At 38.1% G+C, this 21940-nt stretch overlaps 3 protein-coding genes and 1 pseudogene across 4 annotated transcripts; 3 read left to right on the top strand and 1 right to left on the bottom strand.

Moving 5' to 3' along the window:
• The first annotated feature begins 674 nt into the window (after positions 1 to 674).
• On the top strand, positions 675 to 4638 carry LOC101291579 (26S protease regulatory subunit 10B homolog A-like). Its single transcript, XM_004289600.1, has 10 exons — positions 675 to 885; positions 1145 to 1264; positions 1442 to 1578; positions 1664 to 1825; positions 1967 to 2053; positions 2159 to 2245; positions 2328 to 2465; positions 2604 to 2795; positions 2879 to 2977; positions 3617 to 4638. The coding sequence occupies exons 1-10, from the start codon at positions 780 to 782 to the stop codon at positions 3689 to 3691; spliced, it is 1203 nt and encodes a 400-aa protein (XP_004289648.1). The 5' UTR covers positions 675 to 779; the 3' UTR covers positions 3692 to 4638.
• A 1274-nt stretch (positions 4639 to 5912) lies between these two features.
• On the top strand, positions 5913 to 8252 carry LOC101291891 (26S protease regulatory subunit S10B homolog B-like). Its single transcript, XM_004291964.1, has 9 exons — positions 5913 to 5982; positions 6279 to 6398; positions 6665 to 6801; positions 6893 to 7141; positions 7241 to 7327; positions 7420 to 7557; positions 7662 to 7853; positions 7946 to 8044; positions 8181 to 8252. Exons 1-9 carry the CDS (start codon positions 5913 to 5915, stop codon positions 8250 to 8252), a joined length of 1164 nt encoding a protein of 387 aa, XP_004292012.1.
• A 1098-nt stretch (positions 8253 to 9350) lies between these two features.
• Positions 9351 to 14714, bottom strand: LOC101291289 (50S ribosomal protein L14-like). Its single transcript, XM_004289599.1, has 4 exons — positions 13662 to 14714; positions 11343 to 11436; positions 10578 to 10669; positions 9351 to 10049 (listed from the first exon to the last, which is right to left on the bottom strand). The coding sequence occupies exons 2-4, from the start codon at positions 11374 to 11376 to the stop codon at positions 9672 to 9674; spliced, it is 504 nt and encodes a 167-aa protein (XP_004289647.1). The 5' UTR covers positions 11377 to 11436; positions 13662 to 14714; the 3' UTR covers positions 9351 to 9671.
• LOC101291596 lies at positions 13696 to 19310 on the top strand (annotated as a pseudogene). Its single transcript, XR_184113.1, has 3 exons — positions 13696 to 13781; positions 17365 to 17479; positions 17627 to 19310. The product of XR_184113.1 is annotated as a poly(A) polymerase-like (transcript).
• The last annotated feature ends 2630 nt before the right edge of the window (positions 19311 to 21940 follow it).

The following is a 21940-nucleotide window of genomic DNA, read 5'->3' as shown; positions in this document are numbered from 1 at the left end:
TAGGTAAATCAGCCATACAGGAAAACACAAGAACATATTAATTATACATTAACACTCTGCAACAAACGTTGTATACATTTGGTGTGAATTGATAGAAGATGTTTTCCAGTACCTCTTATAAAAATAGAAGTAGGAAAAGGAAATAATGTGGTATCAGTAAAAACTGATGAGGCTACGATCGGACTAGAAAATAGTGCACTGACTACTATCGTAACTTCAAAGGTAAGCTTGTTCAGTTGAGAATAATATTGTGATGAGTGAGCTTCTGAGAATGCCTCGTGTTGCGTGGTTTTGATTGTGTATTCATGCTTGCGGTTGTGCCTCACTCCGTATTTGAGTTATGTTACTAACACTTTTGTCTTGTGTGACGACATATGTAATTAACATTTTTGTCTTGTGTGATGACATATGTAAATTTCTTGTCACTCATAATCTATAACTAAGAGCTGCGGGAACATGTATGTGTCTCATGTCACTCGATCAAGATCAGGGGTTTGTCGTTATGTTCGTGGGTAATTTTTTATTTAAATTATTATTTTTTCGATAATTTATCTAAATTATTATCGTTGTTGTTGTTGTTATTATTTATTTATTTATCTTTTGTTACTTTCTATCTTCCGGTGAGAGTAAATCAGTATAACTAGCTTGCTTGCTTGATAATACAGCTCCCACTTAAAAGAGAAAAAAGACCGAAACAGCTCTCAGATTTCTTCTTCTTCTCCTCCCGTAAGCCTCGAGAGCCTTTTGTCTCGTTTCTCCGAGACCCCATCACAGCCGCGATGACGTCGACCGAGACGGAGGACGCCGTACGACGTCGCAACGCCGTCAACGAATACCGCAAGAGGTTACTCCAGCACAAGGAGCTCGACTCCCGAGTCCGCGCAGGTCAGATTCAAACCCTAGTCCCTTTTCTTCTATCGCGAACTAGAATCGTTTCCGATTCGTTAATTTTTAGTCCCTTCCGCTCTTCTAGGGTTTCGATTTTCGATTGAGCCGATTGGGTTCTGATTTTGGTGCCCTAGATGTTGATTTCGGTTGATTTAGTTTCTGGGCAGTGGGTTTCTGTATACTGTGTTGTTGTGAATTGGGTTTCTGTATGAGGAATTTGTTTTGGTTCTGAATTTGGTTGTTTCGGGTTTTGCAGTGCGAGAAAACTTGCGAGGAGCTAAGAAGGAGTTTGGGAAAACTGAAGATGATTTGAAGTCGCTTCAAAGTGTTGGCCAGATTATAGGGGAAGTTCTGAGACCTCTCGATAACGAACGCTGTAAGTAAAGTTTGGACCTTTCTTTGTTTGAAACATAGTTCCTGCAAACTCTTGCTGATTGTGATATTGATCGGTTTCTAAGTAGGAAATGGAAACTTTTGTTGAATGCATTTTTGTTTCGAGATGCTTTTTGCTTGAGGACTGTCCAAGTAACTCGGTTTGCTTTTGTTGCTTCAGTGATAGTGAAGGCAAGTAGTGGCCCTAGGTATGTGGTGGGCTGTCGCAGTAAAGTGGACAAAGAAAAACTAGTAGCGGGCACTCGGGTTGTTTTGGATATGACTACCCTGACTATCATGAGGGCTCTTCCAAGAGAGGTGATTGCGATTCTATTATTAATGATATGAATTGACATTGTGTTTCTGCCTATCCTTGAACGTTCTTGCTTTATTTGAATTTCAGGTTGATCCAGTAGTGTATAATATGCTTCATGAAGATCCTGGTAATGTTAGCTACTCTGCTGTGGGAGGGCTAGGAGATCAGATCAGAGAACTTAGGGAGTCTATAGAGCTGCCTCTAATGAACCCTGAGCTCTTCCTTAGAGTGGGCATCAAACCACCCAAGGTAAGTTTTATATAGCATTGCTGACTTCGTACTATGAGTGACATGTCCAGTAATGTTATCACGCTCACACTAGTAATTTTATCATTTTTAGAAAAATTATTACTTCATTTATTTATTACTTAATTTATTGAATTATTCCAGGGTGTTCTTCTATATGGACCTCCGGGAACAGGGAAGACATTACTAGCCAGAGCAATTGCAAGCAACATAGATGCTAACTTTCTAAAGGTTAGGTTGTTGTGTCTGGCTGCTATACTGAGGTTTCACTTTTTATGCAGCAGAGCATGCTTATTGTTTCTGTTTGCTCATACATACTATTTCCTGTTGATGTAGGTTGTATCAAGCGCCATTATTGATAAGTACATTGGTGAAAGTGCAAGATTGATAAGGGAAATGTTTGGTTACGCTCGTGATCACCAGGTTGGTGCTTGAGATTTGTTTAGAATTTGCACTGTTCATTTACTGTTTGGAAGCATACCTTATTTGTTGACTTCATGTCTAGCCCTGCATCATTTTTATGGATGAGATCGATGCTATTGGTGGACGGCGTTTTAGTGAAGGGACAAGTGCAGACCGTGAAATCCAACGAACACTCATGGAGTTGCTTAACCAGTTAGATGGATTTGATCAACTTGGAAAGGTACTTGAGTTCTCATTCATGTTGATAATTCAGAACAAATGGATGCAAACTTATCTATCTTTTTGTCCTTGTAAAAGCTTTTTATGGCAAATGGCAAATGAGCAATCATATCTTATCATGTTTTGATGGTTTTTGAAGGTGAAAATGATCATGGCGACAAACAGACCTGATGTTCTAGATCCTGCACTTCTTCGGCCAGGGAGACTAGACCGGAAAATAGAGATTCCATTGCCTAATGAACAATCAAGAATGGAAATTCTTAAAATCCATGCTGCTGGAATAGCTAAACATGGGGAAATTGATTATGAGGCAGTTGTGAAGCTTGCTGAGGTGAGCATCTTATGCTTCTCTATTGAAAATAAATTGTTTCCATCCTTTACCCCCAACAATTTGATGAACCGTCTTCGTTTCAGGGCTTTAACGGAGCAGATCTGCGGAATGTCTGTACTGAAGCTGGGATGTCTGCGATCCGTGCTGAACGCGATTACGTCATTCATGAGGATTTCATGAAGGTAATTGTTGAATACAGTCTAATATACTCTTGTGAACAATAATGAACTAGAGATGAACTGATCCTAAATTAATGCCAGCAACTTGTCACCAGTCAATCTTGTGCCTGAATTGATGCCTGCTATCTGTTACGGGCATTATGTTGATACTATTGAATCATAAACTCCGGTTCTAAAAACAATGGAATGAGACAACATTTTGATATTGTTAGGGTTTGCTGGTTCATGTTGTATTGGGTCACAACTATGCTGGAAGTCTGGAACTACTTTAACCTTGAATTTGACGAGAGAGTGTGGATAGCTTTATATGCCTTAATTGTCATAGATTTAACAAAAATGTGTAAAAAGTAGTAATGGAATATTGTGGGTGAAATTGAGGGTACAATGTATGGGTTGCGGAATAGCTTTGTTTGTGCATCTGTGCCCAAGGGGTTTGACAAGGTTACTCTACTTGACTTGTGGAAACCAAGACCTTTCCCTTAATTTTGGGAGGAATAATAACACTGTTCTAGGGAACTCAAATATTTATCTTATCTACAATATATATGTTGTGACATTCATAATTTTTGTGTAGCATAAAAGTGGTGCAAATATTGCTGCACTTATTTATTTTCTTATTTATTTATTTTTATAATGTATCAGGCTGTAAGAAAGTTGAACGAAGCCAAGAAGCTGGAATCTAGTGCACACTACAATGCTGATTTTGGGAAGGAATGAGGCCAACTTTGAATTAAACCCAAGAGTTAATAGAAACTCCAAGCATCTGCTGTCTGTTGGACTATTTATTTATGAAATGTGGAAGGTGGTACTAGAAAACAGGTTCCAGAAGGAACTTCTACTGTTCCGTTTCTTTTGGACAACATTTACTCGTGAGTTCATTAGATCTTCGTACCATCATTGTTGAACAGTCTGTTTGTTGCCTAGTTTACTGTACTTTTAAGACCTCTTCTGTAGTTAATATCAGTGTTGGCTCACAATTAAATTGTTTCTCGGATTTTCACAGGAGCCATAACTTGTTCTTTGATCTGTCTTTTTATGCTAAATGAACTTTTTCTATCAAGTAATTCAATTATGAGAAAAAATTATGCATCATTGAAGCCCTTTGATGATTTTTACAGGCTTGTCCCGCAAAATGTCTGATATCAATTACATTGTCGGTTGGGATTTTGTGCATTTCTATTTTCCAAGGGAGACAGTGTCCGCTGGAATAGACTTTCTTGTGTTGGCGCACTGCTTCCTCTTTCTTTTGTTACAAGCTGCTCTGGTCCTTCTCATTATAGTGTCTGTCAAGAATTCAGTTGTTCAAGCAGTCAAATTTTTAAAGAATTATGTGCAACTTTGTATATCCTGATATTTGATCTTTTATTGTATTTGGATTCTCACCTCTATGTGCTTTACAAACCGGCCGAAACACAGTCCTACTATGAAAGAATCCTGTCGTCCTCTTCCATAGTGGGACTGTCTTCTCTTCTTAGTGTTGGGGAAGTGAGGCTGAATGGACCTGGCCATGGAATTTGCAGCGGTGTGTTTTAGGCAGCAAAACTGTTGCCCTTGAACCCTAATGCAGGGACCTAAACCATATGTATAATGTCTTGTTGGAATAACCGTATCAGCACTCACGTCTTTAGCTAGATAGAGTTAAATATAAGCAGACCCTCCTTTTCTATGTTTGTTCTATCATTTGATCTTTTGCTCATCTTACTGCAAAACGTAGCAAATTGAGGTTTCTTGAGCTGGATTGGTGACCAGACCTCTTGTTCCCCTTCTGTCTTTCTCCTTCAGAGTTGCCAATCATTGGCAGCCTTTCCATCTCTATTGACAAAGGATCCATGGATGGCTGGTCATGGTAGTGCTGGCGGTGGTTAAAGGCTCTTCCTTATCGTATAAGGATAGAAGGCTTCTTGGTTGGGGCATGACTGCATGAGGCTCTGTTTCAAACCCTACCGTACCCAGAGTGCTTCTTGGCTACCTAAAATAAGATCATATGTGGAGCTAAAATCGGAAAAGGTTTGGGGCATTGGACTCCATGGTCAAGTTTTAGGCAATTTGTACCCTAATACGGTTACCGATTCAAACTGTACCGAAAAAATGATTTAATAACCGCAACAAACTAAAATGGTGTCAAATTATAGCCACAGCACATTAAACCGTATAAATACAGTTTGGTTGCGGCATCGCCCTCTTTAGATTTCATTTACACTTTTTTTTAGTTTTTATTTCTCTATTAGTGGAACTTTTAGTTTGTGATACATACAAAAACCAATTTCTGTTCAAGTTTGCAGTGTTTGTTTGACAATAAGCATGACTTTGGGTTTCCCTTTCTAGTTGAAATAAACAAATCGGTCCACTCATCAAAACCGACCCGCATCACATCAAAAAAGTAGGGTAACCGAAATAATCGGTTTACTCCTTAAAAAATGCAGTTACGGTTTGAAATATAGCAAAACCGAAAAAATGTTTTAGTTGCAGCCGATTTGGGCCTCATACTGATCCAAACCAAGCCACACCCACCCCACTACATAATCCTCTTTTCTTTTGGAAGGTTTAATATTCTTTTCTTTTGCAATAAGAAATCTTCTTCCATGAAAAGAAGGACTAGCACAATTTTCCCTCATAAAGGCCCATCCTAAAGTCTGCATTTAATGGCGCTCCTAAACCAAATAAATAAATAAAAATCTAAAAGTCTCTCTTTGGCTACGTTCCGTCTTCCATCAATTTTCAAATAATCTCTCCAAGGCGTCCACATTGTTTCTCTTTCAGTTTTCTGGCGAAAAAGATAGGTAGATCTCCCCATGTCCTCCATCTCTTATTGTTTATGCAGTCAAGTTTAAAACCATGTATATTCTACGTATCGTTGTTTATCCATGTTAATTGTGATTGCACCTTAAACCCTAAACCCTTGTTCTTCTTTTTGTTTGTTTGTTCAGTTTCAGCTTCAATGACGACGATAGAGGATTACCGCAGGAAGTTACTGTCACATAAGGTACTGGAAGCTCATGTAAAGCAAGGTTAGACTCGCCGCATACCCTTATCCCTCATCAGAATATCGTTTTCCTTTTTCTTCTCCTTGCTAATACAATAGAATTGTCTATATTGCTGTATTGTAAACTTGTAATAGCATGTTGCAGGGTTTGCATTATGAGTTTCAATCGACCAATCCTGTTATGTGTGTTTTGATTGATTTATGTGTTGTTTAGCTCTTGCTTTGTAATTTGTATATATAGGGTACAATTTGTTGTAATGGATTGAAAAGTATTGGAAGTTGGATTCATGTTTTGTTTTGTTTCAATTGGATGGTATGCAGCAAGAGATAAACTGAGGTCTGCAAAGAAGGAATATGAGAAAACTGAAGATGATTTGAAGTCCTTACAAAGTGTAGGACAGATTGTAGGGGAAGTTCTGTCGCAGCTCGAAGTTGGACGTGGTACGAAATTCTCTTTCCCTTTGGCACTTTTTTGGAATTTTATAATAAGATCAAAAACCAGCTTTTACATTATGGGAGTCTGAAGATGAAAATTATGTTCTCTAGTAAAGGAAGGAGCAAAGTAGCAGAGTTGAACCTTGAAATTAGTCACAACTCATAAGCTATATCTTAGTTAACTGCTGTAAACTCTATCAGTAAGATTGCTATGTATTGTTAGCTTACTTTGTCTGAGTGGAAGTAACAATCTTTTCTTTTCATTGATTCAGTGTTGGTAAAGGCAAGTAGTGGCCCTCGGTATGTGGTAGGCTGTCGCACTAAAATCCCCAGAGAAAAACTTATATCGGGCACTCGTGTAGTTTTGGACATCACTACTTTGACTATCATGAGGCATCTTCCAAGACAAGTAATTACTGTCCAATTTGCATGCTTTGAAATACAATTCCACATTCAAAATTTTGTAGTTTTCAACATTCTTACATGTTGTTGATTTGCAGGTTGATCCAGTTGTGTATAATATGCTTCAAGAAGATCCAGGTAATGTTAGCTACTCTTCTGTGGGAGGCCTATCCGATCAGATACGAGATCTTAGGGAATCTATAGAGCTGCCTTTAATGAATCCTGAGCTCTTTCTTAGAGTGGGGATCAAACCTCCCAAGGGTGTTCTTCTCTATGGACCTCCAGGAACAGGAAAGACATTGCTGGCTAGAGCAATTGCCAGCAATATAGATGCTAACTTTTTGAAGGTTAGTAGTACGCTGTTCTTGCTGTGTGGTTTTCACTACGATAACGAAATCTTTTTTATCTGTCTACTCACATGTTTGTACTATTATCCATGAGTATAGGTTGTATCAAGCGCAATTGTCGATAAATACATTGGTGAGAGTGCGAGAATGATAAGGGAAATGTTCAATTACGCTCGTGATCACCAGGTAATTGGAGCCTATATCCATTGAGCAATTTTCAGTTATGTATATTACTGTTCTAAATGAAATATGCTTATTGTTACTTATTTGGTGTCTAGCCTTGTATCATATTTATGGACGAGATCGATGCAATTGGTGGAGCACGTTTGAGTGAAGGGAGTAGTTCAGACAGAGAAGTGCAGAGAACACTCATGGAGTTGCTTAACCAGCTAGACGGATTCGACCAGCTTGGCAAGGTACCTATTCTGGATATAATTTAAACCAAGCTAGCTTATGTATCATGCTACATATGTTGGCATGTTTCAATGAATTAATTGTTGGTTTTAATTTGGTTTCTTAGGTAAAAATCATAATGGCGACAAATAGACCTGATACTTTAGATTCTGCACTACTCCGCCCTGGGCGTCTAGACCGAAAGATAGAGATTCCATTACCTAATGAACAGTCAAGAATGGAAATTCTCAAAATCCATGCTGCTGGGATATCCAAACATGGGGAAATTGATTATGAGGCAATTGTCAGGCTTGCTGAGGTTTGCACCATATAATGAGTTTATATCACTAATTAGTTATAACTTGTTGCTTTTACATCCTTTATCAATTAGATGCATTGTCTTGATTTCAGGGCTTTAATGGGGCTGATCTACGGAACATATGTACTGAAGCTGGGATGTTTGCCATACGTGCTGAACGGGATTACGTTGTTCAAGAAGATTTCATGAAGGTAAACGAGAGTTCAAACTACATGATACAAAATGGTTTCATATCTAATATTCTGCGTAAACTTCAAGACTTTCTTGATTAACTTCTGTTATAATGTTTCAAGACTTTCTTGATTAACTTTTGTTATAATGTTTCAGGCTGTCAGAAAACTGAACGATGCCAAGAAGCTCGAGCCCAGGGCTCACTACAATTTTGGGAAAGAAAAGTGATGCTGTTCAATGACGAATCATATGATACTATGTACTCTACTAATCTGAGAATGAGTCGATTTGTTATACTATTATTGTGATTGTAACAGTAACTATTGTTGGTTCGTTTGGTTGGAAATTTTGTCAACCTTTCATATTCGAGCATTGGCCAGGCAATACTGCTAAGTATATACCTTACATCCCATTTTCTTCGAACCGTGTTTAAAACATTCTGAAAGTCTGAATTTCCAAGACTCAAGATTTAAAGATTTCTCTTTATTTTATTTGTTACTGATCCAGGTTAATATGAACATGCTCACAAGTGGCCTAAACAAGAGTTGTTCTGGTGCCCAAATCACTAGTCAGATCCAATTTTGGGGACATTTTTCTAGTGGCATGCGGGCTTCAGAAGGGTGGAGCTTGCTGTAATTAGCAAAAGAGAAAGAGAATGGTTTGTGGATGGGCAAACAAGACTTCTTTTCAGATATCACACATATGAAGGCCTAAACATCAAGTTACTGCTAAAAATCAAAAGTTAATAATTGAGTAAATGTGCTACTTTTTTATTCAAGGTTAATGGAAAGTAAGAGGTTTAAACAATCTCTATTCATCATTCATAATCTAAGAGTCCAGGCCATATATATAACCAGTTACTAATTGGAAACTTTGTCGATCAAACCCTAAAGCCAACAAGTTGATCATAGGAACATGGAAACGACGTCCAAATATTCTTAAAGGAAAATGCCCACTAACCTTAAATCTAGAGATTTTTCTCCCAATAAAAAATATCAAATTCTAAAATTCCCCTCACCCTAAAAAGGCACTTTGTAATCCTCTAAAAGACACTCACTCACATCACCAACACTCGACGAATCCCTATCACAACTAAATTTCCCATTCCCACCGGGATTCAAAACCGTACCTCCAGTGTCATCCAAAGGCTTCCTCTCCGCAATCTCCACCTCACTTACCTCCACTCCCACTCCCCTCTATCAATGAATAGTTCTCAAACTTACTTTACTATCTTTTGTTATTAGTGATTTCTCCTGCAACAGACTATACTTACCAGAGATGCCTATATTTGTAGTATGGAAGATTCAGCAGAATGGCAATTTTGTTAACTATTAAATGTTCAGCAGAGACCTATATTGGTCTCAAGTGATTGACATTAATTTGAAAAGAGGAGAAATAAGCCTAATCATCATAATCGTCAAGTGCTAATTCCAACTGAATTGAAAAAAAAAACAAAAACTAGAAATTTGGTGTCATGCAAGGGAGTTTGGCAGGAGAGCTGAACATCCTAGTTAAAAGCACGGCTCATGAGCATTGTTAATCTTAACACCAGATTTTAGCTGTATACGCAATGAAGAAAAAAAAAAACACAGGACAACATTCTGTTGTTATTGTAGATTTGGTTTCAATTGTGCTATGCTATGCACTTCAGGCAATGTGCTCTGCCAAACTAAGAATCTTGACATGCTTTTTCTTCCTCAACTCATGTGGGACAGGTCCAAATACTCTAGTCCCAATTGGCTGGCCCTGCTTGTCAACCAGTACGACAGCATTGTCATCAAACTTAACCTCACTCCCATCACAGCGACCTCGTTGCATGGCAGCACGAACGACCACACCATACACTACCTTTCCTTTCTTCACTTTTCCATTTGGATGGGCTTCCTTTACTGATGCTACAATTGTGTCACCCAATCTTGCCCCTTTCTTCCTCGCCTTCAAAGCTTGTATGCACATCACCTTCTTTGCCCCTGAGTTGTCCACGACTTTGAGAATGGTCCTCATTTGTATGAAAGTCCTTTGTTGCTGTTAAAGAAATCAACAAATCAATCTCATGTGTGTCATACCAAGTTACCGAGTATCAAACAAGTAGAATCTTAAGGGCATTTAGCATGATTGGTTCACCATGACTTCCATGATAAACTAATTATGTGGATTTAAACACCCTCATACATGTACTTTTGTAAGAAATAAGCTAGTCCTTTTCTTGAATGCTTTGATTTTTATCTAAACTGCCCAGTCCTAGTTTTTCTTTGTTGATTAGAATGATATATCTGGCATCTGTATAACCAAATTGATTACTGATCCACCCGGTAAAGAGAAACGTCTTGACCTAAACATATCAGCAGGTATAAAGAACAATTTGGAATTAAATAACAATTCTCAATCATTGCACTCAGAAACAGCACCAAGCTTCCATTTAAGCCTCTCAAAACTGACTGAATTATCTTGATCCTTCTATACTCTATACAATACAAGATTACAGGAGACTGAATTATGTACAACCTAAACATTACCTACTCATTATAAGAGAAGAAACATCTAGACACTAACCTGAGATAAGAAAGTGTTGCATGTCATCTCATGTGATCCGCTCAATAAGCCAGACAAGTTGTTGCCGAGGCCCCCAAAAAACGAACGGCCCACTATGTTTGTTTTCCAGCACATTAAATAGATCACGGTGAGTCAATATGCAAGAAAATAATTAAAACGCAAAAACCAAAAGGCCCTAATTTGAATATCAGAAACATACAATTCAGTCATATGTATGGAGAGCTATATATATTCCCAGACATGCACTCCGTATACACTAAAAAACATAAGGGACCAAGAATACTATCTAAGAACCAGTATTTGAGAAGTCCAGCATCCTTTCACATTGGCTGGACTATGTTATATTAGTATCATGCAAGGAAGAGGGTTAGTGGACCAGACCAGCTCAATCCCAAATATACCAACAACCGCTTTTACCCAGTTACCAAAAGTCTGATGCAACAAACTATAAATTTACATGAGTTTGGAGTTTAAACAATGCGCTTATGCTGAAGCAAAACGTAAGGTTGATTTGTATTAGGAAGTTTTTGCAATAGTTTAAATCAACAGCTATATAATTCTCTACCTCAAACTACTTCGCTACAGTTTCCCAAATCAATATAATTCTTAGCAAGTATGTCCAATGTACTTGCTACATAAGACATTCTTGAATATAGAAAAGTCAGTATTTACAGTTAATTTCTTATCACTAATAACATGGAATTAGACCTTAATATAGGAGAAAGGCATATAAAAGCACACATATTGAGTTGAAAAACAACGTACCACGAGAACACTTTGAAGCCAAAGCTGCAGCCATTTTTAAGGGTAACTTCTACTTTCACTCAAATCGACAAGTTTTGTTTGTAATCCTTTTCAACTACATAGGAAAACAAAGAATTCAGTATAAAAGAGATAAATAGCTAGTTTAGTTTCAAACACCTACATGCCAGTTCTTCATAGAAAACAACAAAGAAATGGACAAAGGATAAAAAAGTATATGTACGACTTTATGATGTATGAAAACATCTTAAAGTTTAGCATGGTAAATAAACGATGAAAAACCATATGACCTAGTTTGACACATCGTACTGAAAAATGGTTATCAATTGCACTTGAAAAACGAAGACAGTTTCTTGCATAGATTGTACTAGACACATTGCCCGTGCCTAGTCGCGGGTTGTTGCAGTGTGTACTTATACATCAAAACTACTTTTGATGTGTTTAACAGAGGAATTATGTGTTCTACATTTAAGGAGGTGACTTTCTATCCCAAAGGACCTTACATCAGTCATATATTACATATTGATGTTTTGATTTCTTCCTCTTACTTGTCCTACCTTTGGAAGCCATAGCTGAAGATGATACCATAGTTAGTGGGTAACTAAGGACATTAAAATGACATATAAGAGATGATACTTCATGCTTTGTAAACAATAGAAGGGTTAAAAGAAAAAACAACATTTTAATTAATCAATTGAATATATAAAAGTAGGATTGCTAAACACACTATCTGAAATGCACAGATAAAAATAAGAATCCACCACTAATCTCCTAAGCCTAAATTGCATTGGCCTGGAAGGTCACCAGAATTTCAGAGACCAACTATTGAAATGTGCAGATAAAAAGAAGAACCCACCAATAATCACCCAAGCCTAAATTGCATTGGCCTGGAAGCTCATCAGAGTATGCAGATAAGAAATATCATAACACAAACTTCACGAACAAAACTAAGAAAACAAAGAGTCAAAGAGAACATAGATGAAATATAATGAAACCATATGAAACGTGGATCAACCCAAGTGTTCAATTAAAACTGAGATCATTTAGTGCAAAGACAAAGTCTTGAATCATAATCCAAGAAACAAAATATGAGTGCTGAATTTGCAGACTGCAATTGGCAAGCAACAAACAAACACCAGCAAGGTTTTGCAGTCAAAACACCCTAAAGTTTGCAACATCAGAATTCTGTAAAATCCTGGTACTGGCAAGACAAAGACAACGAGGCTGACACTACTTGTAAATCAAGGCAAAGATGGAGCAGCTGCAGACCCAATTTATATAATCGAAACATGCTATTGTGACCTCCTTAACTCAAAATAATTGATAATGGAAAGGCAAAAATGAAAACCTATATTAACGGGTTTGCAAAGACTGATAAAAAAAGATTGTAAAGATCATCAAAGTCATCGCAAAGCAGTCAAAATCAAACAACCAAATCAACCTAAACGATACAGAACAATCTAAACAACTACATATTCAACAGAGGATTCAATCAATTTGGAGAAGCCGCAGCACTATTCGTCAACCCACAAATGAGAACCCAGAAACAGTTATCAAAAAACCAAGGCCAACAATAACAAAGTAACAATCTTTGGATTCGTTTAGAAGCTGTGAAGGCTTCAAACCCTCACCCTATTCAGCTCCACAGATACTAAACAGAACAAACCCCATTTTGACCCATAAAAAGTTAAAAACCACCAGAAATCAAGTCTTTCAGATCTAATCTTATCACCACCGACCGATCAGTTAGGCAGGAAGAAGATAATAAAGAGAAAGAAAGAAGCTTTGGCTCTTGGGTGGATGAAATAAAATTGTACCTGTGAGGGGTTGCGGAGAGGTAGTGATCGCTAAGTGAAGCTTGTTCAAATGGTGCTAAAACCCTAACGACTAAACCCCAGAGAAATCCCCAAGATGTTGATTAGTTCCAGACTTCGGCCGCTATTTTCAGCTGAGTCAAATTATTTTATTAATTATCTATCCAATTTTTTATATTAATTAATAAGTAAAAAATAAAAATCAAAAGTAATACATAAATTCTTTTTTATAAATAATGGGGTAAAATTCACAAATACATAAACAGCTGAACTATACCTCATGTACGAAACTACGTATCTGCATAATGTAACACGGTTAACGATGACATATTGTTGTATAAGTCGGTGGATCACGGACATTTACTATATACATCAGTAATCATATAGTTTCAGGAGAAAATATTGTTCAAATCAAGGTGATAAAAACAAGTTCTTGGCAAGAACAAGTACAGAAAAAAAAAAAAACGTGCTTGCACGCGCTTGATAGAAAAGTAGGGTTTGCTCCTACCCGGCGGCAGGCTCTATAGCCATGGTCGGACGGGATGTTGTCGACTCCGAGTGAGTCTAGAGAAGCTGGGATTCTCGATGCCCTTGTTTCTGTCGAGAGATCGCAGTGGATGGTTGGGAGGTGAGGAAGGGGGAGATTAGGACGGCCGGTAGGTGTGGGCTTTCTCTGCAATGGTGTCGTCGCCGGAAGGGGTGGCAGATCCGGAGCGAGGCTGTGTCGGTGGTGGCACGATCTGGGTCATTTCGAGCAAACTCGGTGGTGTTTGGGTGTTGGTATTCAGATTTAGCACGGCGTCATTCAACCGTACTCATCGTTGGAGCAGCGAAGACGGCGTCGGAATCTCTTTTGGAGATGTTCTGGAATGGTGTTTCTCTAGGAGGACTGGGCAAATCAAGGATGACGGACCGACGACGGTTGTTGGGCGGCGAGATGAGAGATGCAGCGATGACGACTTTGACAGGATTGGGCCGGGCTTGGTGGCTTGTTTGTGATCTCCCTCTTTCCTGTAGTGCCGCTCGGGCTTGGGCTCTCTTATTGGGTCAGTCCTGGGTTGGTTTTATTTTAAATGCTTTTATTTATTTATGTTTTTTAGTTTATTTGCGCCTTAGGCGAGCAATAAGTCATTACATTGGTAGTGTAAGGCTAGTCGGGCTTAGTGCCTGTTTGTGCACTCTTAGTGCCTTGTCTACTCTAGGTAGGCGACGAGTTTCTTGCTTTGTTAAATGGTCGTTGTCACCTAATGGCAGGATGAAGCTAAGTGTCGTTGGATTTATCCTCCAGCGGCAACATAGTAGGAAAACTGTGCTTGTGGTAATTATGCTTCGCAATAGTCGAGTTAACTTTCCGTTATGTCACCACTATGTTAAAGCAAATAGAGTAGCCAATAGAGCACTCTTTGCTAGTCGGTGCCTAGTTGAGTACATGTGTGTAGAGACTGCTAATATTAGTTCAGGTCTTTGTAATCAGGGGTTTAGGCTCAATGTCTCATTCTTGTATTCGACAGTTTCATTAATTAAAGCTTAGGGCAGCCGCACCAGCCCTTTACTCAAAAAAAAAAAAAAAAAAGTTCTTGGCATCCACAACACTAGCACAATGGAAATACAATGGAAAGCCCGGTGCAAATAGCATGTGAATGAAGTTGTCTACCTGGTTGAATAAGAGAATGGTCACTGCATGCGCAACATACTATGTTGCATGGACACTCTACATGGGTGGAATGCCAGAGTGTCTGACACTCCCGACACGGCAAAATACGTGTCTGACACGTCACGTGGCTTGTCTAGAAAAGTTGATTTTTTTGACACGTTGACCAGCCCGACACATCTATTTATGACACGCCACATCAGCTTTTTTCATTTAAAAATAAACAAATAAATGGGTGCAGTAGAGGTCTGTAGTGCAGTCACACATAGACAAAGAGAACAAAGTCAGGAAACGACGCACACGAAGAAAACGTCACTCATTCGATCTCTTCTCTCCGCTAGCGGCCTCAAGCTCCTCTGGGTTGCTAAGGTGAGTCTTCATTTCCTTAATCTCTCCTCATTTGATCTCTTCTAATTTCTAAATAATCATTGTTTCACTATTCTTAATCGGTTAACCATTCAATTGTAGCTGATAGCCTCTAGCTCTCTTCCTCCAGCCATGGGGGCAAGTAAGTTATATTGAAGGTTCATGTTTGTTAATCTCTAGCTGATAGTCTCTCCGCTGAAAAAAGTCACAACAATATGTTAATCTTTCCAAGGTCAACCTCTTTATTCAATTTCTCTAATTAGTGATTATTGAGCTTAGTAATTAATCGATGAGTTCCTTATTTCCTACATAATTATATAAAATTTTGTGTATATATAATTATATTTTAGTATCTTTTTTATTTATTAAAAATACATAAATATATAATTTTGTTTGCCATGTCCATGCCGTGTCGGAAACTCAGTTTTTTAGTTTTGCCGTGTCGCCGTGTCGTGTCATGTCGTGTCGTGTTGCCATATCCATGTCTGTGTTCGTGCAACTTAGGCAACATAGTATCAAATTGGGTTGCCAAAGCTGCTTCCAAGTTGAGCAACTAGTTGGCTTTTGTATGTATTGACTTGAAGTTCTCTAATGCAAAGGGTCTATAAAACGAACACAACATCTTCCTGTACATCTCTCTTTACAACAAATGAGTCATGTATTAAATGCTTGTGATTCAAAATCGAATAAGTCAAGAACATAAACCTAGCATCTCATAAACCCATTATTTGTTGCTCGGCCTTACCCCAGTGCAGCCCCTGCGACTGCACGGGGCCTAGGGACAGAGGGGGGCACATAATCTTTTTGTTTCTTTAATTTTGTTACATTTGTGGCCTTGTATCTATTATTAAAAAATTGTGCTATGACTACTCTTACCACCAGATTTAAAACACGTGGTTTGAGGTTTAGGATTAGGTAATAAGTTATCATATTTATACTGCCCTTTATATAGGGTAGTGCTATTAACACATATTTTTTTGCTATTAACACACCCCTATATGGTGAGAACCAATTATCAATCAAATTCAAGTGACAAGTTTGTAAATATAAAAAAAAGTGTGGATAAAAAATAGATAGAGTGTGTTAATAGCAAATACCCTTTATATATACTATAATAATATAGCTTTTGTTATCAAATAAAGAACACAACAGTATTTATAAAGTCGGCATTAATCGGAGAGAAACTTCCCTTTCGTCTAAAGAATATTATATGTTTTTTGTCATTTAACAGTAACAATATTGATCAACACATTGAGGTTACTTCATTTTTAGTTAATCTAGCCATTATCAAATCTATAGAGCCATGAAATTTCTTAGTATTTCAAATTTGAAATTGATGTGCAATTAGTTGAATAGGTCTTCCGATTTTAAGTCTTATGATGTTAGAATCGTAGGAAGATTCCATTAGTTTTTATTTATTTTACAAATAATGCTTTAGAGCTCCATGTTTCTAAGATTTGGGTAATTTTGTTTGCAAGCATGTTTTTTTTATTAATTAATTTCAAATACTTAGAACAAGGACACAAGTATTAATGTAATTCACGTTGTTTAAATTAAATTAAAGTGTCTGCACAAGTATTTTTTTCTTGATATTTTCTCCAACTACTTAAAGAAAGAAAATACCCTAATTTTGTGGCGTCTTTTTGAAGAAAAATAAATAAAAATTTTGTAAGGGCCAATTTTTTTTGTCACACCGGACCTTAAATCTCTCATGACCGACCCTTGTTGTTGGACTATGCAAAACAGCAAAACAAGCTCAGCAATTTAGGAAAATAAATCAGAATTGATACCTAAAGTCTGAAGAGAGCAAAAAGAGGTCGGTTGGGTTGCTTCACTCTCTTGTTCAACAAATATGGAAGTCCCGCCAAAGCCTTTTAACCCAACGAATATAATAAATAATAATAATAATAACAAAAATAATAAAATAAAAACAAATACGGGTAAATGATTCAGTAGCGTAGCTTTAACTCAAGACGCGTCGAAATACGCGTCTAAATACATTTATAAATACATACGTGTCTTCGTCGCTGTGTCTCACGCTCCTGCTCTCGTTTCTCTGATCTCCGATCTCGCTCTGCAATCTCTGATCTCGTTTCTCGGTTTCTGTTTGCGCTTTGAATTTTTGATTTCGTTCTGCAATTTGTGTAAGATTTTGATACCTTGTTTTTGATTCTTGTCTTTCAACTTCAATTAGTGGGTCTCGTATTTGTCTTTCGGATGGAGTCCAGTACAGTACTCCTTCACCACCTCCACTGGACTCAAAGAAGAGACCACCGCGGCGGAGACCTGCTTCCCCGCTCGGCGGTGAGGTTTGCGTCAACCTCGATAGGGCTTTCGCCCTATCCTGGTTAGACCAGGAGGAGGCGTTCCTCCTCGATCTCGTGAGGAGGGAACGCCAACGGTTCGCCTGGAGCTGAAGCTTTTCAAACTCAGGACTTTAAAATCTTTGCGCTGAGGTATATGGTGTCCGATTCGGTTTAACCGACCCGATTTCGTTGGATTTCCCTACTCATCGTGATGTAGAGAAATCCAACGAAATGGAGTTGATCCTGAGAGAGAATGGCGGATATGCCACCCGGCAAGAACGGGTGATTAGGGAAGGGGTTCTAGCGATTCTCGACGGGGTCGTCAAAACGTGGATCAACAACATTTTCAGGGCCAAGGGTTTCGGTGTCGAGTTCAATGCCAGGGTTTTCAGTTTTGGGTCGTTTAGGTTGGGCGTCCATGGCGCCGGTGCCGATTTAGATACTCTGTGTTGGGCCTGTTTATGCTTCAAGGGAATATGATTTCTTTGGAATGTTGTATACGATGTTGGAGTGCATGACTGAACAAGTCACTGACTTGAATGATGCTTATGTCCCTGTTATTAAGTTTAAATTGAATCGAGTCTCGGTTGATCTTGTCTATGCTAGGCTTTCTCTTTCCGTTGTTCCTGACCATTTTGGATATGTCCAGTGATTCTATTTTGTCGTGTGTCTGCCCTCATGATGAGCAGTCGATTCGTAGCCTTAATGGTTGTCGGGTCACTGACCAGATTCTTGGTTTAGTCCCAAATGTGCGAACTTTTCGCACCACATTGAGGTTTATTAGGCTGTGGGCAAAGTGCCGTGGTCTTTATTCCAATGTTGTTGTATTTCTTGGTGGTATAAACTGGGCGTTGCTTGTTGCTCGCGTATGCCAACTTTACCCTAACGCATTTCGTAATTTGCTAGTGTCTTTTTCAGGATCTATTTGGAATGGTGTTGGCCAAATCCTATTATGCTCTGCGCCATCAAAGAAGATGGACCTTTGTTTCTTGGATCACAGGTGTGGGATCCTAGAAGGAATCCAAGAGACAGGTACCATTTGATGCCTATAATTACTCCGGCTTATCCGTGTGTGAACTCTAGCTACAATGTCTCCTCCACTGCTCTGTGCATCATGTCTGCGGAGTTCAAGAGAGGAAATGAAATTTGCAAGGCTATGGAAGCAGGACATGAGGCTGATTGGCATACCTTGTTTGAGTCGTATCCTTTCTTTGAAGAATATAAGAATTACTTGCAGATTGGCATCACGGCAGGGGATGCTGAAGACTTCCGAAAATGGAAAGGCTGGGTTGAGTCCTGACTCCGACAATTGATATTGAAAATTGAGAAAAATACTTCTGGCATGCTGCAGTGTCGCCCATACCCAGGTGACTTTCCAGACTAATCCCTACCTTTTCATAGCTCATACTTCATGGGTCTACAACGTAAACAAGGAGTTCCAGTCAATGAAGGTGAGCAGTATCATATTGATATAACGAGTTGTGTTGATGAATTTAAGCGTGCTGTGGATGAGTATGTGTCATAGAAGATTGGAATGGAGATCTGTGTGTCCCTTGTAAAACAGAGGGACATACCTGATTTTGTATTTCCTGGAAGGTCTTGTGGGAGAAGCCAATGTGAAGCTAAAGCAAGTGTTCAAGATCGAGCAGGTTCAGGTCAGAAGAGAATGAGAGTGGATGAAAATGTGGCGACCGACTCTGCTAGGTGCACTAAGTTTGTACGTCCCTATCAAAATTCTCATGCTGAAGCATTGCTGAGGTGCAATCAACCGTTGTTGAGGCTCATACATGGGCATCGAGTACTCAAATTTATATTCCTTGGATATGTAGTTTAAGTTTCCACTCTGTATGTACTATGTACAAATTGAACATTACAAATTTTAATGAAATACATGATTCTTTTTTCAGAATTGTTTCCTGCTTGCTTACTTTGTTTCATTGTTATCTTGAGTTTAATTTTGTATTGACCAGAATTACAGGACAACAAGTGTTTAGGAAATAAGTGTCAACTTTATCTCCCTGACATGCATTCTTAGCATAGAATTTTCATTATAGTCAAGAAAAGATTTCAGTATCTACCTCCACAATGCCTACAAACACATTGATGAGATACAATTGCATCTTCTGATAAAACATGAACTTCATATATGATATATCAATGATGTCAGCAATTTATTGAAATGAGAAAAATGCAAGATGTCAGCAATTTATTGAAATGAGAAAAATGACAAGGAAGAAACATCTGCTGCTAGTGCAGCAAAAAGAAAAAAGAAGGTGCAGATCGAAAAGAAAAATTGTGCATCTGTCAAAGTGCACGCATATCAGTTTCCTTCTTATTTTCCCTTGAGATGTCAATGTAGTCCTTCAATTGTTAAAGTAATTCAAATGCAAGCTACCTTTTTCATTTGAAGCATTTATTTCCACAGAAATCTATAGACTAACTTCTGATGTCTGTTAACTCAAAAAAAAAACAAAAAAACTTCTGATGTCTGTCTTCACACTCTACCAACGCTTCCTAGGAGCCTAATATGAATCTACCTATATTGAATCAACTTTTACGTACACTATAGAACAGAAAAATATTTATGGATAAAGAATATATGTAGAAATCTCGGATAAAGAATACAACTGCATTAGGAGTTTGATCATAGAACAGAATAATTATTTTGAAATCAAAGGAATTCAAGAAAGTAGCTGACAGTCTTCTTTTGATCAAGACAATTTGATTAAAATGCATCACATAGATAGCTAATAAGTAAAAAGAAATCGATCTTAAGTTTAAAGAGCTGACAGTCCTCTATTGAAGTAAATTTTGGTGGATTGGTTTGGCATATTTAGAACTCAGATGTTACTGATAATAGTGAAGAATTTGTTTCTTGCTTACTAGGGGTGAATTTGTTATACCTTTCCTTTGATTATGTTTAATTAGTTTCTGAGATAGTGATTAGCATATATAGTAGGTTGAGTTGTCCCATTGGTATCTGTATCATCTTCAATCAGTAAAAAAGACCAATTAAACAAAAAAAGAAAAGAAAAAAAAAGAGACCACAAAAGTTGAACAAAATATACAAGAGAAAACCAGAAAGTACCACATATATGCAATTATATTCACAATAGCTTCAAGCACTTCAAACCCTCACAAAAATGTAGTTGAATCTTTGCTGAATACAGAGTTGAAAGACAAGCTTCCCAGTGTTCAGACCACAATTCCTTCATATCTCCTTCATAGGCCTTAGATTGATCAAATACGTGAGACTTTAATTACCAATGCTTCCTTCGCATACTGAATAAAATTTACTCATATTCTAACTGGATTTGGAAGGTGTAAGGTATCTACGCTTGATGAAGATTAAAACTTGATATAGGGGTTACATTATAATTGATAACAAAACTGAATACTGATTTTGGATTGCAAATTGTCATCAAAGCCTACAGCAGCAAGTCTATGTGCTATGCCATTACAAGCTCTTGGTGTGTGCACTACAGAAACATTGACTATGTTCTTAAATGTTTTATATCATATATAATGCCTCCATTTTTTCAACAGTTCATGATGTGGAGCTTTAATTTCTGCTATGGCTTCAAGACAGTCACTCTGAACTGTAACATCTCTTATCTGCATAGACTGCAATAAATCTAGACCTGCTCTAATGGCCATCAGCTCACATTGTTTAGGTGATGCTGTGAAAGGAATAGGCCGAGTAAAAGCAGCTTTAAATTTAGGGGGAGATTTTGAATCCTTTTCATCAATAAAGAAAAAAAATGAAGAGGAATTTCGAAATATTTCCCTCCAATTGCCTTTTTTTTTCTTGGGTACTACAGTAAAACCTCGCTAAATTAATACTCGATTAATTAATAATCTCGTTAAAATAATAATTTTTACCGGTCCCGAGTGGGGGACAACGTGCTAAATTAATAATTCGTTAAATTTATAAGATAATACAAATACGAGAATTTACATAGACCCCAATGAATATATAAATTAATAATTTCTTAACACAGAATTAATTATTCATTTATTAAGAATGCGTCTATTGCCACCCCACAAATCACTTTACTCACCCTCTCCCCAGCCCCGGCAGCCCTGACACACTTCATCTTCCACGCCCTCTCCTGTTCTGCCAAGGCGTGATTCAATTTTGCCATCTCAGCCTCCAGGGAAGCAACCTTGGCGGCAACCACTTCTCCGGCTTCCACCTGCTTGTCTTTCTCTTCCATGGCTTTCTTAAGCTCAGCCACCTCCTTCCCAACGGTTGCGGCCTGGTCTCGGAAAACAATAGCGTCCTGCTCCAGCTGCTCCAGACGTTGTGAGAGGGCACGGTTATTCTCTTCTGCTTCCTTCAGTTGCTGACACTTGGTCTCAGCATCTTCCTGCATATGGGTCACAACCCTTTCGCTTGCCGCGTACATAAGCAGGGTGGCCTATAAGCAAGCCAACAACAATTAAAAAAAAAAAANAAAAATA

Source organism: Fragaria vesca, linkage group LG2 (genome assembly GCF_000184155.1).
Source record: "Fragaria vesca subsp. vesca linkage group LG2, FraVesHawaii_1.0, whole genome shotgun sequence".
In the NCBI taxonomy this organism is placed as follows: Eukaryota; Viridiplantae; Streptophyta; class Magnoliopsida; order Rosales; family Rosaceae; genus Fragaria; species Fragaria vesca.
Note: the sequence above shows the minus strand (reverse complement) of the source record. Positions and strands in the feature narration are given on the sequence as shown.